The sequence below is a fragment of the Mizuhopecten yessoensis genome, unplaced genomic scaffold, assembly GCF_002113885.1.
Source record: "Mizuhopecten yessoensis strain PY_sf001 unplaced genomic scaffold, ASM211388v2 scaffold10293, whole genome shotgun sequence".
Taxonomy (NCBI): domain Eukaryota; kingdom Metazoa; phylum Mollusca; class Bivalvia; order Pectinida; family Pectinidae; genus Mizuhopecten; species Mizuhopecten yessoensis.
The window spans coordinates 257,755-277,479 of record NW_018408474.1 but is presented as its reverse complement, the minus strand read 5'-3'; the positions used below and the strand labels follow the sequence as shown (position 1 = coordinate 277,479).

General features: G+C 37.0%; 1 protein-coding gene across 4 annotated transcripts in view; it reads left to right on the top strand.

Moving 5' to 3' along the window:
- Nucleotides 1-19,725, top strand: part of LOC110460018 (neurofibromin-like) — an 88,964-nt gene that overhangs the window by 22,479 nt on the left and 46,760 nt on the right. For 2 of the 4 annotated variants that reach the window (XM_021512712.1, XM_021512711.1), the window contains exons 14-26: nt 840-995; nt 2,280-2,393; nt 3,856-3,935; nt 5,084-5,261; nt 6,296-6,482; nt 7,123-7,196; nt 8,217-8,384; nt 9,090-9,172; nt 9,428-9,514; nt 10,333-10,504; nt 11,488-11,627; nt 12,466-12,672; nt 15,941-16,087. In XM_021512712.1, the coding sequence (XP_021368387.1) occupies nt 840-995; nt 2,280-2,393; nt 3,856-3,935; nt 5,084-5,261; nt 6,296-6,482; nt 7,123-7,196; nt 8,217-8,384; nt 9,090-9,172; nt 9,428-9,514; nt 10,333-10,504; nt 11,488-11,627; nt 12,466-12,672; nt 15,941-16,087 (1,793 nt within the window). The remainder of the gene's footprint in view (nt 1-839; nt 996-2,279; nt 2,394-3,855; nt 3,936-5,083; nt 5,262-6,295; nt 6,483-7,122; nt 7,197-8,216; nt 8,385-9,089; nt 9,173-9,427; nt 9,515-10,332; nt 10,505-11,487; nt 11,628-12,465; nt 12,673-15,940; nt 16,088-19,725) is intronic. The other 2 variants (XM_021512713.1, XM_021512714.1) reach the window with 2 other exon arrangements.

Below are 19,725 nucleotides of genomic sequence, written 5' to 3'. Positions count from 1 at the left end.
CCTCCCATACATACATGTAAGTAATAAGTCATACCACACCCAAAGTCACCACCTCCCATACATACATGTAAGTAATAAGTCATACCACACCCAAAGTCACCACCTCCCATACATACATGTAAGTAATAAGTCATACCACACCCAAAGTCACCACCTCCCATACATACATGTAAGTAATAAGTCATACCACACCCAAAGTTACCACCTCCCATACGTACATGTAAGTCATACCACACCCAAAGTTACCACCTCCCATACATACATGTAAGTCATACCACACCCAAAGTCACCACCCTCCCATACATACATGTAAGTCATACCACACCCAATGTCACCACCTCCCATACATACATGTTAGACACCACCTGCGAAATCACATCCTTTCCTTGCGAACATATATACATTTGGGATTTTATTGCTCGACACTATTTACAGGTATATTTTAAGGACAAATATTGTATGGCATCAATTTGATAGAGAAATGTGAGTAGTCAGCATACGAGACAAGCATAACTGAACAATATTCAGGGTTGTAACTTTTGCTGGAAGCCATATTTATCTCACCTGGACCTGTGACAAACAATTGAAAAAGTGGCCCAAAAGAGGCCTAGACATTTAAGTGACCCATAATTGGATTTCCCATAATAGGCCTAGACATTTAAGTGACTCGTAAGAGACCTAGATGTTTTAGTGACCCATAAGAGACCTAGATATTTTACTGACCCATAAGAGGCCTAGACAGAAGGTGAACTTAATGCTTCGTGTTATACTTAAACTTAATGTAGCAATTTAATGATATGTGTCCTATCTTGATTTGATAACTTAATATTTTTTTTCAGAACATTACAAAACTGACCCTGTACAAGTTAAATAAGCCGACAGATGAAACTGTGACAACGTGTCGTTGTCTGTTGTTGTGGATTGTCCGGCTGATCCACGCAGATCCTCACCTAATGCTCCACGTATGTACAGGGGGTCACATGTCAACAGGGAAGGTAATTTCTCTTGTTTGTACAGAGGGTCATGTGTAAACAGGGGGAGATAACTCAGGGGTCACATGACAACAGGGGGAGATAATTCAGGGGTTCATATGTCAACAGGGGAGTTGAATCCTTGTCTTTGTACAGAGGGTCATATGTTAACAAGGGGAGATAATTTAGGGGGTAACTTGTCAACAGGGGGAGATAATTCAGGGGGTCACATGTCAACAGTTGGAAATAATTCAGGGGTCACATGACAACAGGGGGAGATAATTCAGGGGGTCATGTGTCAACAGGGGGAGATAATTCAGGGTCACATGTCAACGGGGTGAGCTTATTCAGGGGGTCATATGTCAACAGGGGAGTTTAATTATTGTCTTTGTACAGAGGCTCATATGTTAACAAGGGGAGATAATTCAGGGGTAACTTGTCAACAGGGGGAGATAATTCAAGGGGTCACATGTCAACAGTGGGAGATAATTCAGGGGGTCATATGTCAACCGGGGAGTTAAATCCTTGTCTTTGTACAGAGGGCATATGTTAAGAGGGGAGATAATTCAGGGGGTAACTTGTCAACAGGGGGAGATAATTCAAGGGGTCGCATGTCAACAGGGGGAAATAATTCCTCGTTTGTACAAAGGTTACATGTCAACAGGGGAAATAATTCAGGAGACACAGGTCAACAGGGGGAGATAATTCAGGAGACACAGGTCAACAGGGGGAGATAATTCAGGGGACACATGTCAACAGGGGGAGATAATTCAGGAGTCACAGGTCAACAGGGGGAGATAATTCAGGGGACACAGGTCAACAGGGGGAGATAATTATGGGGGACACATGTCAACAGGGGACTTAATTCACAATATATCTAGGGAGGGGGGGTACGTGTCAACAGGGGAGATAGCTATCTCTGTGTAGAAGTAGACACATGTTGTTGGGGGGGGGGGGTCACATGTCAACAAGGAAGTTAATTTTCCATGCATGTTTGATGGGAAAAGTTAACTTGTCAATGGGAGATAATTTTCAAAGTTTGTATATAAAAGTCACATGCATGTCAATAAGAGAGTTAGTTCTCATTGTAAGTACTTAGGTTGAATGCAATTAACAACGTCATGTACCTAAAATTACAGAGATGAATACATACTTAGACGAAATCATGTTTCATATATGAAAATTATAGACAGAAAAATGTAGGTGATTTAGAAGATTGTGTGGCCCTGGTTTCCTCTTTCTTATCCTCACAAACCAGGGCCGTGTGCTTGTTTTGATACTTTCAACATGATGCGTGTTTTCACCCAGAATCAGGGTAAGCCGGGACACGAGATACAGAGCAGTACACTAGAACTGATGAACGGCCTCGTGTCACTGGTCCATCAGCAATGGATGCCGGATGTGTCCAAGGAGGCCATGGAGGTAAGGATAGTCATACGAAAGAAAAATTTAATTAAAGAATGAAAGTTTTAATATCCCTGCAAACAAAGAATGGAAGTTTTAATAACCCTGCAAACAAAGAATGGAAGTTTTAATAAACCTGCAAAAAAAAGAATGGAAGTCTCAATAACCCTGCAAAACAAAGAATGGTAGTTTTAATATCCCTGCAAACAAAGAATGGAAGTCTCAATATATTACCCTGCAAAGAAAAGAATGGAAGTCTCAATAACCCTGCAAAACAAAGAATGGTAGTTTTAATATCCCTGCAAACAAAGAATGGAAGTCTCAATAACCCTGCAAACAAAGAATGGTAGTCTTAATAACCCTGCAAACAAAGAATGGAAGTCTCAATAACCCTGCAAAACAAAGAATGGAAGTCTCAATATCCCTGCAAACAAAGAATGGTAGTCTTGATAACCCTGCAAACAAAGAATGAAAGTCTCAATAACCCTGTAAAACAAAGAATGGAAATCTCAATAACCCTGCAAACAAAGAATGGTAGTCTCAATAACCCTGAAAAGAAAGAATGGAAATCTCAATAACCCTGCAAAACAAAGAATGGAAATCTCAATAACCCTGCAAACAAAGAATGGTAGTCTCAATAACCCTGTAAAAGAAAGAATGGAAATCTCAATAACCCTGCAAAACAAAGAATGGAAGTCTCAATACCCCTGCAAAACAAAGAATGGTAGTCTCAATAACCCTGCAAACAAAGAATGGAAGTCTCAATACCCCTGCAAAACAAAGAATGAAAGTCTCAATAACCCTGTAAAACAAAGAATGGAAGTCTCAATACCCCTGCAAAACAAAGAATGGCAGTCTTAATAACCCTGCAAAACAAAGAATGGAAATCTCAATAACCCTGCAAAGCAAAGAATGGTAGTCTTAATAACCCTGCAAAACAAAGAATGGAAATCTCAATAACCCTGCAAAACAAAGAATAGTAGTCTTAATAACCCTGCAAACAAAAAATGGAAGTCTCAATAACCCTGCAAAACAAAGAATGGAAGTCTCAATGACCCTGCAAAACAAAGAATGGAAGTCTCAATAACCCTGCAAAACAAAGAATGGAAGTCTTGATAACCCTGCAAAACAAAGAATGGAAGTCTCAATAACCCTGCAAAACAAAGTTTGGAGGGGGAAGGTTTATAGGAATCGCCCTGCAGCTGTTTATCCATCTGTCCATGAACCTTGTCAGTGCTCCTCCTAAAGATTTTTCATAACTTGACACGGTGAAAGTATATATGTAGATGTGCATATGCAAAATGGCACCATTTTTTTTCCCAGAAATTGTCCATCAAATTTTATTGACTTTCCAATTAGGAATTTTATGACAACAAATTGGGAATTATAGCCAAATTTTCCAAGGGGAAAGGGGCCGAATTTGACCCAACATGTAATTGAAAGAATATCCCTGTTTAGAGCCCTCTTTGTATGTTTACAGGCCCTGCTTTGTCTCCACCAGCCTGAGAATATTGAACTCTGGAATCCAGAGTCTCCTATCAACACCTTCTGGGACGTCAGGTACGTACACGTCCTTGTCACGTGATCACTGTAGTATTCAGTATACCTGTATACTATAGAATAAAAACAAATTTTTCAGATCGTCCGCTAGGCCTTTCTGCCTTCTAGGGCTTCTTCAGGCGGAATGAAGGGTTCTTCCGCCTGAAGAAGCCCTAGAAGGCAGAAAGGCCTAGCGGACGATCAGAAAAAAATGTTTTTATTCTATATTTTCCTTCGCAAGGACTTATTTATTTATTATCTCCTGTATACTATATATATATATATATGTGTGCATAGGATAGAGGTCTACAAAATATTGTTTAGGAAATATGACTATGAGGTATCCGACATCTTTAAAATCAGGGGAGATTCATCTACACATGGACAAAACTTTAAAATTTTCAAATTTCATTAAAGAGAACTGATGATTTATGGAACAATCTTCCATTTAATGTTGTAAATTCAATCACAGCTAAAACAATACATATAATATAAATTAGATGAACACTGGCAAAATCAAGCACAGAAATACTGTTTTAAAGAAAAAATCAAACTCAAAACGTCACAACTATTTAAATGTGTTGTTTGTTATTTCATAGCAGACTGTCAAAGGATTGTAAAATTCCAATTTTGTTGTAATAACATGCATCTATGTCTCTGTGTAGAAAATTGTGTAATATGACCTATGGTTACATCAAATTTTAAAATAGAATAAAATATCAGACTTCAAGGTTGTGTTATGATTTCGTAACGGAGACAGTTGATCGAGACCCAAGGTGATAAAATTATTTCACTCATTTAACCCTAAAGACACTTTTGAGCTCTTCCAATTCAAAGCTTGGAATAGTTCATTATGAAATTTCAGGGGTGAATGAGTTAAAAATGACCTGGATTACCTTGAGATGAAATTATCTGATTTTCATTTTATTATCCCCCACAGGGGATATTAACCTCTCCATCTGTCATGTTTTAGTTTCTGAAAACAGTCTAAATCTATAAATTATATGAATTCGCTTGTCAAATAAGGTCTGATTGTGCATATATATTCTGTTGAACGATAAAAAAATGTTGCTTCTGTGCTGAAAACCTCATCATATTTGCACATGTGGAGCAAAGACTTTTTAGTTTCTATTTTCATTTGATTGTAATATTGTATTGGTGTGTTTCAGTTCCCAGGTGCTGTTTTCCATATCCCAAAAGCTAATTCAGCGGCAGCTTATTAACTACACCGAGATCTTGAAGTGGCTGCGAGAAATCCTCGTGTGTCGGAACAGCTTTCTTCAGAAAAATAGTGCTAACGCTAGTGTCGGAAACAACAAAACTATCTGTATACATATCAAGTTAGAGGTAAGAAATCCTCGTCTGTTGGAACAGATTTCTTCAGAAAAATAGTGCTAACACTAGTGTCGGAAACAACAAAACTATCTGTATACATATCAAGCTTGAGGTAAAATATACCGGAGTTATATGTATGGATGGCAATGTATGATAAAAACGTGTTAGCTTCTGATTGGTACCAGATGTATTTATAGTCTTTCAGGTACAATAAAGGTCATGGTCAGAAGGTGTCATTTCAACATTTTCAGTTATGCCAAAAATCCAATATGGCTGACATAATGTATAATGTCAAAATATTGAAACGGACATAACTCTAGAACTAGTGTTCCTACAGCATTCATGGAATTATGTTATTTGTAGAGAATGTTTCGAGGCTAAAACGTCCTCTTTGTGGTGGATTCCTATGTGTTTGTTACATAAACTGTCAGTATCCTACACCATTTTGAATATTTCCTTTGAAATCTAATTCTTAATAAAAAAAAAAGGATCATAATCTGATATGACATCATTAGTGAAATTTGAATACTGTAAAATCATAAATTTTCGTGGGACAGTAAATTTTGTTTATTTTGTGGTTAACAAAAATCCACGAAATTAAATCACCACGAAAACATAAATTTGGTATGATATAGATTGGGGGAAATCAGAAATCAGAAAAATATAATGTCCTTGAAACAGGCTAGTATATGAAAACCACGAAATTTTAACCCCACGCAAATAAATGATCCTACAGTATACCAAGCAATGGGTTCTGCTCTGGTAACACATGACGTTTTCAATACATTTGTTCTCTCTGTGGCTTTAAAACACATTTACAGTTGTGCTTATATCTTTATTTGAACTTAGAATTAGGAAGATTGGCCAAGTGTGGTCTGACGTTTTAGTGGTAATAATATTGTTCTTGTTGGCCACCACAAGGTTAAGACTGGCTAACTATCTTGTTAAATTTTGTTGTCCTTCACAATTTTGAGATAAGACTGGCAAAGGATAGGCTGGCTGGCTGGCTGCCTAGTGTATCAAACATTTTTGTTTTTCTCCCGAAGGTTGTGTTCTTTATGTACCTTTGGAGTATCGACATAGACGCAGTCCTCACGGGGATGTCTTGTTTCCACCTACTGTGTGAAGAGGCTGACATCAGGTGTGGGGCGGACGAAATGGCTGTCACCCAGCTCCTGCCTAACTACAATGTGTATGCTGAGCTGGCCCAGGCCAGTACTGTACTCACTACTGGTAAGTCAAACCCCTACTGTGGCTGGTTCAGGGTAAACTCTCAGTTTTACTGTAGAGATGCAAAAATGTTTCTTGTGCTACTCGAAATATTTTGCATTCTACTCATGCCCATTTTATTAGGATTTTGTTTTCAAACTATGTTGACTGTTTCATTATGAAAGGAATATGTTGACCTGGCACTTATTGAAGCCTTTGATACACCTGGAATGTGCATCCTGTAGGTGTTAGTTGTGTAGTAGGACGAGGAATAGTGATAAAGATAGTGCCGTCGTTGGGGCACGAACCCGCGACCCTCGACTCTCCAGCGCGATGCTCTACCGCTGAGCTAAAGGGAAATTCCCTACAGCTGACGCTTGTAAAGCAACCTTATTAATCAACATCTGTTACACTATTCCCCCCTTTTTTCAAACAATAACCCAGACTCTTTGACTCCCCGCCAAGGGGTCTCCTACCTTGAACGGGGAGGGTCAACTGCACCAATTTGTAGTAGGATGAGAAATAGTGATAAAGATAGTGCCGTCGCTGGGGCTTGAACCCGCGACCCTTGGCAACCTAATTAATCCACATCTTTTACAGTAGTCCATTACAGATGTCTGACTTTATGTAAGTAGAATACAAGATCCTGTGTCTGGTTTTATAGGTAAGGTGGCATTACAGAAGAGGATCATGGCTTTATTGAGGAAGATTGACCAGCACACGTCAGGAAATTCCCAGGTGAGTCCTATGTCCTGATTACAGAGATTCCCAGGTGAGTTCTATGACCTGATTACAGAGACTGTCTCTGCAGCAGTCCGATATTATCTGGATTCTTTTCTATGGTTTCTGTTTCCTCCTACATCAAACCTTCGCGAGCTAGTTACACAAAGTTGAAATATTTTGTATTATAATTTCATAATTGTTGTAAAATAAAGTTCATATAAAACAAAACAAAAAAAATAAAAAATTACAGGGCTTATATGCTTTACTGTCAAAAATGGTACATTTACGAGTCGACAAAGAGGTAATTTCAACTAAAGCAAAAAGTTCAATCAACTCTGTAATATATACTCGCTGTTAAATGATGTCATAACAATAAAGGTCAAATCTTTGAAATCAAAGGGTTCCATTCACGATAAACACATGTTCTCTACACACGTGGAAAATGTCATGACAATATTGAAACTAGGCTCTGCAGGAACCTCTCGGTGGATGATTCAAGTTAAATAGTGTCAGAGCTATAACAACTGGGGGGTGGAGACCCAATGCCCCCTGTAAACTGTGCTCTGAAGACGGGCTCCCTTTGGCCGAAACATGTCGGCACGTATGATGTAAACAAACATAACATTTTGTACGGGATTCAGTGGTGTTGTTGCTCATCGTTTCTATTTTCATTAGTGGCAGATCTGTTACAGAATTCTGGTCATCTTTGAAACAATATAAAAGGAAGGGCACAGCAGAAATGCAGTCAGCCGTGACATTTAATCGTGGACATTTCTGCTATTGAAATGATAATTGTGTATTTAGGATAGCTCCTCTGTAGATTGGTCAATTTTTTATGCCTGAAACCAATTAAATGCCTATTACCCTGGGTATCATGAATCTTTGATTTTGTTATGACATACTCAACGGGTGCAGAGAAGATAAGTGTATCAAAACCAGAACCCTTGAATTTTGAAGGTGTAAAGATGGCAGCAAGGTTTGTTACCTTACTTGACATGTTGCGTCGTACTGATACTTAACTACTTGTCCTTTCAGGCCTGGGATGACACGTTTAGGAACTGGGAGGTCGTGACCCAGTATCTGGAGACCTATCCCAAGGATCCAAAGGTCAAAGTTGAAGAAGGCAGCACGGCAGGGCTGGGAGACACTATCAAAATGAAACGGAAACCCCCTCACCATGCCAACACGGAACACGAACTAGAGGTCAGTCAAGGTTAATGCCGAAAACATTCGAAGTAGAACAAAAATCTGTTAGAGAGGGGCATTGGTTCGTTCCATCAGTAGTGTGGACCAATTTGGATTTCCACCATTTTGGTCCCTAGCAACACTGATGAGTCCTAGAAGGACACACAGCAGTATGGTGCAATGTAAGTCATTTCAAGTCGGTATACTGCATCTGTTACCTAATTATATAGGTGCAATATCACATGTGTGTGTCTGACATTCTTCTTCCTACGCAACACATGGTTCACACAGGCCAATGAAAAGTACTAGAATTGAGGTGAGGTCTGTGGTTAAAAAGTACTTGACAATAGGTGTACCCTAAAGTAATGGAATTGATTCAATGTTCCTTGAAAAGTACTGGAATCGAGGTCAGTTGTTGGGAAAATCTGCGATAGGTGTATCCTAAAGTGCTAGAATTTGTATACTGGAAATAGTTAAGATATGCTGTTTCAAAGTTTCCAGTTAATATATTAACATTAAAACCATTACTTATGATGTTATAGTGTTTACGTTTGATTTTATTGTTGTTATGTTAAATTTTCTCAGTTTGTGTATAAAGTTTGGCAAACAGTGGAACTGTGTACTCTGTAGATTTGCTTGTCAATTAATTAGATTGGGACAAAATTGACAAGAGTTTCTGTGTGCCCTGTACATGTTGGTTATGTATATGTTTGGTGTTTGTAGGACCAGTTAAACGAATGGGCCAACATGACAGGCTTCCTGTGCGCCCTAGGTGGTGTTCGGTTACAGAACAGACTCAGGATAAGGTCAGTAGCCGGAGCTAGTAAAGGTATCGCGGAAACTTCAATTCCCAACAAAATAATGTTGATGATTTGTTGAATTAAAAGAGAGTTCAAAGGTATATCAAATGTGATAAGCATAATTTAATTGCTGAAACATTGTTAAAGAGAATTTAAAACGGGTAAAACTAGAATTTATTTTAATCTGCTAAAACATTGAAGTTTTGAGGTATGACAACAAATTTTTGATGACAATTAATTGTGTGGTGAACTTCTTTTCAGTGCGACCATACCAGCAGGCCTTGACTCGAGAAAGAGCAGTCTAATGCAAAGCTGTGCTGCCGATACCCAGTATTGCCCTGTTACACAGTAAGTTAGCCAGCTCATACACAACATCGCCATCCAGTTGTGTAAATAATGACCAGGGGCCTGTTTCATTTATGCGGAATAACTGGTTTGTGTAACATTTTCGAGTATTAAGCCATCGCTCTGTTCTAAGACTCTTGAGAGTGTACATCCTCAATAGTCTAAGGGTTACGATCACTTTCAATCTCTGCACCTGAAGAATACGTCATGACAGAATTGAAGGGTTCAGTGTGTGCCACCTTGTTGATGAAGAAGAAGACTAGTTCCAACCTTAGATGTACATCAAAAGAATCCTGACTTTGTGCATTAGTAAAATTGACTGGCTTTGAAGTTTGATGTTGCTTCTCTGTAATCTTAAAAGGACAGGTATCAACCTAGTGATTGTTTTTTTTTTTTTTTACCCGACACCAATCAAATAGCTAGCAGGGTGCCTTCAATTTTGCTATGACATATTCCATGGGTACAGAGAGTGTAAGTGAGCGTTACCCCTGGAGTATCGAGGAAGGAAAATGTGTTACCATAACCGTTCTGAGACAAGTTTGTCTATATCTCTCTCAATCTCAGATTTATTTAGCTGAAATTGAGTACGTGGTTGAGCACTGCTAGAATTGTTTAATGCTAGCTGTGAACGTCGAAATGGCAGCACCGGCTGTATGCTCCCTAGGGAATTGAGAAAGATATTGACTGGTTGCAAAGGCCCTATAGCCATGGATAATAATTTGTGAACCGCTTTGAGACGACCTATGAACTAGGTTGTGATAAAGCGGTATATAAGAACCTCAAATTATTATAATTATTGTTAACAAGTGTCTCTATTTCAGATTCATTAGTAACCTACTGAAGCTGCTGATTTGTCAGAACGAGAAGTTTGGTGCTCAGATACAGAAACACGTCAAGGACTTAGTGGGACACGAACTCAACCCAGCCCTCTACCCCATACTGTTTGATCAGATCAAAATATGTGTGGACAAGTTCTTTGATCCCTCCGGTCAGGTAGGTGTAGCCATCGTCATGTGATGGCTATGTAACCAATAAGATTTTGAAGTTATTTATAGATCTGTATCACGATTATGTGAAATGAGTTGGGCTTGGACTAATTAACTGGTATTCTATAGTGTAATATACAGACTTTAATCAAAGTTTAACTTGACCAACCTCTGCATTGGAAGAGTTCAAATGTGTGTTCAGGGGTGAATGAGTTAAAGTTAAGGATCCCTGTACCACTTCCAAAAAATGTAACAAAGTCTTGGAAACGTTTTTTTCTGGCATGACTATAGCTTTGATATTCTTTTCTTAAAAGAAAACTTTATATTGTGGGACTTCTATGAGAAAAAATTAGGACAAAATAAATAAAACACAGTCAGCAGCAGTGTTTTGAATGTAAAAGAAACTGGGTCTAGACCGGGATTCGAACCCTGGACTTCAGATTGACATACTATCGCTCTAACCGACTCGGCTACCTCCTAGTCAACTGTTCATGTGCTACAGTTATATGCAAATGGAAGTTAAAGGGGAAGTAACTGTATATAGGAAAAAGGAAAAACCACAGTGCTGTTGGACAGGGATCCTTAAAAGTTTTTGGTGTTTATGTTGAGCAAGGGGGATAAATATAATAAGTCTTATGAACATTGGGGCCAAATTTATCAGTTGACGTTTTGGAAATGTTAAATATAAACTTCTTGACAACATTTTTACAAGACATACATGACAAGATACAAAATTGTATTACACATGTGCATTCATACAATATCATGTGCAAACAAACATATATACAAATACACACACTGCCATGTATGTAATGTATTTACTTACATACAATGTACACACAATACACACACATGTAATGTATTTACTTACATACAATGTACACACAATACACACACATGTAATGTAAACCACAGTCACGAGGGCACGGTCACACTCGACAACAGTTTTACGGAGTTTTAACTCTTGTTTGTTTATTTCTGTATTCACAGGTGATAGTAACAGACCTAAACACACAGTTTATAGAGAATGTAATATTTATAATGAGGAACATCCTAGAAATGAAGCAGGACCAGCCGTGCGAACATCTTGGAGTGACCAGCATAGAAAATCTCATGTTGGCCGTTGTCAGGTCAGTCAAAACATAATTATATTTCACCCCTATGTAACTTTAGTAGACTCTACCGTGCATTGATCTGGATGAGTCCATTATGGTCTACAGTGATGAAAGTGTTTATGCTTAGTATCAGGTAAACAAATTTGTATTTCTATTATTAAATTCTGTAAAGAAAATTTATTTTTGGAGAATTTTTTGTGCTCTTGACCTTGAGGAAAAATAGTCTGCATTTCTAGGATATCAATTTGATGAAAATAAAGTTGCTTTTATCACGATATTCTGACAAATAATTGCAAAATGCATAGTAAATTGAAAAATCATTTTTATCTCGCCGCCACAAAATAGCAGAAGCAAGACTAAGGTTTTGCTTTTCCGGCAACGGCGGCAGCGTCAACATAAATATTGATTGTTTTCTTTTAAGTTAGTTTCACTGAAAGTATAAGTGCTAGACCAACCAAACTAGTTTCACTGAAAGTATAAGTGTTAGACCAACCAAACTAGTTTCACTGAAAGTATAGGTGCTAGACCAACCAAACTTGGACCATAAATGCATCTTAGGTTGTACATCTCAAACCATGCATTCAATGCTAGATGCAGCCTACCTTTCATGGTCCATAGACTTCATCACAATCAAATTAAGTTTTTGCCTTTAAGATAGTTTCTCTCAAACTATAAGTGCTTGAAAAACCAGACTTGACATGTGCATTGATGGCCAAGCGGGGCACATGCAAGACATGTCAATCCGAATGGCTTGTATTTTTAGCTTTCACCGGAAAAAACCTGATACTAGTACTAAGAATTTGTAGATAAGGTAAAGCAAAGTTTCATATTGTACTTACACTTACTGTTTTAGATATGTACGGCACCTCGATTCCACGGTTCACGCTATCCAGATTAAGATCAAACTCTGTCAGCTAGTGGAGGCCATGATGGTTCGCCGTGACGACCTCACGTTCCGCCAGGAGATGAAATTCCGCAACAAACTGGTTGAGTATCTCACAGACTGGATCATGGGTAATTCCCATCAGGTCAACATCGGCGACATCTGTAGTATGTCCAGGTACCTACCACAACACACAGTGTCACTGACGGGGTCAAATATATCTCTTTCTTGTCTATTTTGTTACTAATAATTTGTGACTTTTCTTTTTGTGCATCCAAGCCTGGGATCAAAAGTCTTGTCGTCTTAACACTGCTTGATATGAAATTTGACCACTTCGCTGTTTTGTTTTGATCTAAGGTATAACAAGACAAATTTTGCACGTGTTTGGGATTCGAGTGGAAAACCCTGTGTATATATAAAGACCACTCCACAGAGAATATGAAATGGTCATAATAGACAGGTGTCTTTATAGACAGGAAGAACAAACTTAAATAAGGAAAGATAGAATACATAGTTTTGTACAATGCAATTATATTATTTTTAGGTTTTAAGGATTTAAGTATTAAAATTGTTAAATATTCTTCATTGTGAACTATGGGAGATACATAAATAAGACATATTCGTCGTTTTCAGGAAATCTTTGTTTGGTCAGGTTTTCGGAATTAAAAAAGTTAAACAAATTATGTTATATATCTAGACAGGATACACAATAACTTCTGTTCGTAATAATTACTTTGTAAATTATTTTGGTTTCCCGGGTAACAAATTCATCGCTTTGTTTGATCTAGCTTTGTATGGACAGGGATCGACTCGACTAGATCACTTCTGTAATTAAACTGGAAAAACATTTAATGTAAAAATAATCAAAAGAAAAAGGAAACATTGAAAAAATAAGAGTTCAAATGTTTTGGATGTCCTCGCTTATTAACTCATTCACCCCTGAAATTTCATAATGACCTATTCCAACCTTTGAATTGGAAGAGATCAAATGTGTCTTCAGGGGTGAATGAGTTAAAGAGAATTATCTGCCTTTCCTTATAGTCTCATGGAACGTAACCAAAGCTATGTTCACATAGTCAATAACCCTTTCACTGCTGTAGGACACAATGGACTTATCCATTTCAATGGCCGGTAGAGTCTAATAAAGTTACATAGGGGTGAAAGGGTTAATGAAGGGGACATCATTTCAATGGCCGGTAGAGTCTAATAAAGTTACATAGGGGTGAAAGGGTTAATGTAGGGGACATCATTCAATGGCTGGTAGAGTCTAATAAAGTTACATAGGGGTGAAAGGGTTAATGTAGGGGACATCATTTCAAAGGGCGGTAGAGTCTAATAAAGTTACATAGGGGTGATAGGGTTAATGTAAGGGACATCATGTCAATGGACGGTAGAGTCTAATAAAGTTACATAGGGGTGAAAGGGTCAATGCAGGGGACAAACCTGTATTGCTTCGACAATAATTAATGTTAGGGAAACAACTGTAGCCTTGTAGACATTTAATGTCGGGGGACACAACTTGCCATGTGAACAATGTCTTAAATGTTAACGTGTTTGTGAACTCTCATAATGTTCCTAAAGTTTGAAAAAAGTACATGTTGGAAAAATATTCATGTTAGTAGTTGATCCTAATATAATAGAAACACCCATTACATGTTATAGAAATATTTGTATTTTCACATCTTGATTTTAAAATTGTTTAGTGTTGTTTTGTTATTTTGTTTGGACTTAATTTTATTTTTCTACTTAAAAATATATCTATAGTATGTGCCTTGGACCCTGTTTTATTGTCATTCAGAAGGACAGTATTTTTCAATACCTGCGTACAAGGCTTTTATTCTTATGAGTTTTCCAGTTTGTCTTAGTTTCTATAACGAAATTTATCATGTGGAGAGAAATTGCCGCTGAACGACAAAACTTTGACTTGGCAAAAGATTCCGTCTTTCAGCACTCCATCGCTTATTAATTGGCAAGATTGAATTTCAGTGCAAAAAGTGAGAAAAATAACAAAGTTATAAACTTATGGAAATTAGCAACGGAAAAGAGAAAGTGCTTACAAAATGTCTAAACATCAATGTGATATCCTTTCACTTAATTCATCAGTTTGCGTTCCCCGCATACTGTTGAACATATCAACCGAAAGATTATCAAATTTTCCGGTACAATGTTAAATGACGATTATTATGCTCCACGGGCCCATACTATAGATAATTTCTGTATCTGTATTTGGTATTCATGTTTTACACGTTATTCTGAGTGGCTTTATTTTCAGCTTTTTTATGATTTCATTGCGTTGTTAGTTGGCGACATATTGTTTTCCGTTGTTTGCTTTGGGGTACTCTGTTATAGCCTTGTAGTCGTTTATTGAGGAGATCAATAGTCGTTTGGTTTGGACAGCATTCTTCAGGCACCTGCGACATTGTTTTTTTCATATTTTGCCAAAAAAAAAAAAAATCTGATATATCTTCATTTGAAGAAGTCAAACTAAGGGAGATAATTTGATGTTCTATGTTCATCACTTTTAAACAAAATCTATTTTGTTGATGGATTTTCAATGGCAAGTTTCCAGAAATTAATCAAAATATAATATTTTTGAACGAAGAAGAGTTACCAGGAAGGAATTAAATACTGAGAGTTAACCGTGAACAGTCAATATAGGAGTTTGAAGGGTTAACATTAAGGAATCAATACAAGGGGTTTATGGTAAGTTACTCAAGGTAAGAGTCAATCAATAGGGACTCAATATAGGAGCTAACATTGAGGAGTCAATTTGAAGGGTTAACATTAAGGGAGTCAATACAACGGGTTTATGGTAAGTTACTCAAAGTAAGAATCAATCAATAGGGACTCAATATAGGGGCTAACATTGAGGAGTCAATTTGAAGGGTTTACATTAAGGGAATCATTACAAGGGGTTTATGGTAAGTTACTCAAGGTAAGAGTCAATCAATAGGGACTCAATATAGGGGCTAACATTGAGGAGTCAATTTGAAGGGTTTACATTAAGGGACTCAATACAAGGGGTTCCTGGTAAGGGACTCAAAATACGTGTCAACAGTGAAGGAGTTGATTTTAAAAAGTTAACATAATAGGAGTCAATATGAAAGGTAAAAATGGAGGGATGCTATATAAAGAACAGGAATACCGGTGTCAATATAAGGGTTATTAGCTAGGGGCGTGATATAAAGATTCATAGGGAAGGACTCAAAATAAGGAGTTAACAGTGAGTCAATTAAAGGGTTAAAAGTATGGGATTCAGTAGAAAGAGTTAACAGTATGGGACTCTATGTATGAGTTAGCGGTGATTGACTCGAAAGAGTTCACAGTATGGGACTCTATGTATGAGTTAGTGGTGATTGACTCGAAATAAAAGAGTTAACAGTGAGTCTATAAATGGGTTTACAATGAGGGACTCCATGTAAGGGATTTTACCTTTTGTTTAAAGGAAACACGAAAAGAGTATATCGGTGCGATCGTCGGGAATACAGCGTTATATACACCCCACTCAGTCCTCCTCGTCGAGTCAGTGCTCCACTAAGGCACTGTCTGTGCCTAGTCCTACTCCACTATTTCTCCAAACCCAGCCCGTCGTGTGAGTATACCCCCGGGCTCTCTGCCCCGGCCCCTCTCGTATACTCTGGGGGTCGTAGGTTGCTTCTCACTCTCATCTAATGTAACTGCTGCACTGTGTCTCTCAGCTTCTTTAATCGATGTTTGAATGTACACTGTCAGCTGAAGCGGAAGATATGTCTTTAGTTTCGAAAAATAATATAGAAAATTTTCTTTCTCAGAAAAACTTTTGTTTGCAGTTTAGTTTTGAAAATAATATCGTACAGTAATACCTAGATTTTTAGCAGGTATGAAATACTTTAAATTGTATACAGATTATAAGCTCGTCTGAAAAAACCAATTTTGTGCTCGTGTTGAACAGTGATTACAGTATTACATTTTGTGTATGTCAAGTAACTAATAGGGATGATGATGTAATAAGCTCATCACCAAATCGATTTTTGGCTGAGGAAGCTGGGAGACGTTGTACTGACTCACTAACGCTCACTCTGTCTGTCACTGTCTACATACTGCTGAAGGTCACTCAACATCCTGTTACCTGAAGTCAATTAACATTTCATAAGTCAAGGTCACTAAAGGTTTTGTCACTACAGGTCACTCAATTTATTGGTACTCATGTCACTCATTTCAAAATACAAGGTCACATAGCATCTTGTAATTAAAGGTAATTCAATATCGAAAAACTGAAGGTCACTGAACAAGGTCATTCTATATATCTCGTAACTGAAGGTCACTTAAAATATCATCTAGGTCACATGATATCGTGTACATCAAGGTGACTCAACATCTCGTAATTCAAGGTCACTTAAATATAACATATCATCTACGTCACATGTTATTTTGTATTTCAAGGTTACACAACATCTTGTAATTCAAGGTCATTCAATATCTTGTACCTGAAAGTGACTTAACATATCATCTTGGTCACACAACATCTTGTAATTCAAGGTCACTTAAATATAACATATCAACTAGGTCACATGTTATCTTGTATTTAAAGGTCACTTAAATATAACAGATCATCTAGGTCACATGTTATCTTGTATTTCAAGGTCACTTTAATATAACATATCATCTAAGTAACATGTTATCTTGTATTTCAAGGTCACTTAAATATAACATATCAACTAGGTCACATGTTATCTTGTATTTCAAGGTTACACAGCATCTTTTTATTCAAGGTCATTTGATATATTGTACCTTAAGTCACTTAACATATCATCTTGGTCACACAATATCTTGTAATTCAAGGTAACTCAACATCTTGTAACTGGAGGTCACTTAAATATAACATATCATCTAGGTCACACAGCATCTTGTAATTCAAGGTCACTCAACATCTTGTAACTGAAGGTCAACTTAAATATAACATATCATCAAGGTCACTCAACATCTTGTAACTGAAGGTCACTTATAATTAACATACCATCTAGGTCACACAATATCTTTTATTTCAAGTTTTCAAAACAATGTATGATAACATAAAGTAATGCAACAACTTATAATTCAAGTTATTGTTATGATTAAAGTCACTTAGATTTGTTGAGTTAGTGTTAATCATTATCCAAAGTCAATCACGATCTTGTATTCTATGGTCATTCACCTTGTAATTCTCTCAACATTTAACTATGAGTCACTAAATTACTCCTAATTAACTCAATGTTGCTCAGTGTCTCCATGCTCAAAGCCAGTCAATAGCTCTTTACTCAAGGTCAGACTCAAGGTCAGTCAATTAACAACCCCATACCAAATATTTGGTTTTCCTTGAAATTTAATAGCACAAAGAAAAAAAGAGAAAAAAGGAGTAGTGGAAACAACAAAAAGTTCACCAGCATTTCAAGGAGATACATATATAGTAGACAATGAAGACATTGTAAAATAATTTTGAGAAACTTCAATATGAATACCTTTTCTTCTTAAGTGACTCAAATCTACAGGACCATAGTGACTGATAACATTTTATTAAGAAGTGTCAACCCTTATCATTCTCATGTTATTAACTTATTCACCCCTGAAGACACATTTGAACTCCTCCAATTCAAAGGTTGGAATAGTTCATTATGAAATTTCTGGGGTGAATGAGTTAATACTGTAGGAAATGTAGTCATGCTTCAGCTAACCAATCACTAACAAGGTAACAAGTAGAATAACCAATCAATAGCAAGGTAACATACATGTAGAACGACCAATCACTAGTAAGGTAACAACTGAGATAGCCAATCACTAACAAGGTAACATGTAGAATAGCTGATTACTAACAAGATTAAGTAGGATAACCAATCACTAACAAGCTAACATACGAGATAGCCAATCAGTAACTAGGTAACATGTGGTATCTGTGTGAACAGCAAGTAGATCGTGGCTTATCTGATACGTATATATACAGTATTGCTCATATTTATGTAATGGTAGAGACTGCAGAGTTCAAATCATTTTGCCTGTGTACAAATTTTGCCATACCATAGAATTTGGTCATTTCAATTATTCCAAAGGATGAGTAATGTATTTTACACTAGTTTAACTCAACATGCATGCCATAGGCTTTTCATAGAGATCATAAACAGAGACAGTTATTTCGCAAATTTCAATAGGCTAAAACTTGTTTTTATCTATTGAAACTCATACTGGGTTAATGCTTTACTAGAACAAAGACTTTATAAAATTCATTTGCTAATTTATTTCCAAATTTAATCCTAGATGTAGGTATTTCAAGCTTAACAGTACGTAAGAAGAACTTTGAATTGGAAGCTTTTTCAAGTTAACCATACTTGACAAACCTTAGGCGAAGGAGTTGGTATGACCCAGTTTTGATTTTTCATTTCTTAGGTCAAAGATTGTTTTTATATGCCTATCTATAGACAGGATATATTATGTTAATGCGTGAGCAGGCAGGAGGATGCACACATTGTCTGCTCAATGTCTTGAGCAATTTTCAATCGATGAACTTTAAACTTTATTGGAAGTTTAATTACCATCAAAGCCTGGACAGGTTTGATAAATGCAATGATCGGACCGTAATTTGCAGAGTTATGGCCCTTTATTCAATTGCCGAAAAAAGTGTCTGCTTGATATCTCGAGTAGTTTTCTTCAGATTAACTTCAAACTTCATAGGAAGGTTAATTACCATAAAAGCTTAGACAAGTGTGATAACCACCCTTATCTGACCATAATTGATGGAGTTATGGCCCTTTTATTTAATTTGCATTCCTTCAACTTAAGCTATTAAAGAACACCATGTTTTCTTTTCACCACATCACAGGAGTAGTTCTCGACTTTCATATATAATACAGAACAAATGTAATTCTTTACATTTTCATATTTTCATGCAAAAAAGGACTTGAAGTATATTGGTTTGGCATAGGACGGGCATATATTGTTATTACATTTTGAATCGTCACGATCAATTAAGATTCATATTGCATCATATATGATAACTTTCCTCAGGTACTTTGTCCGTTTCTATCTGTTTTAGTTATTCTAACCATACTTGATCATTTTTCAAAGCCACATCAACCATTTCCTCCTTGTAAACCGTTTTCTAACACATTTGATCATTTTTTTTCTGAGCTGCGTCATCCATTTAGTTAGTTAGTTGGTAATAGCTTCTCTAACAAATAAACAAACGATCAGTTGTCCTTCACCTCTCTCCGTCTTTGTTTC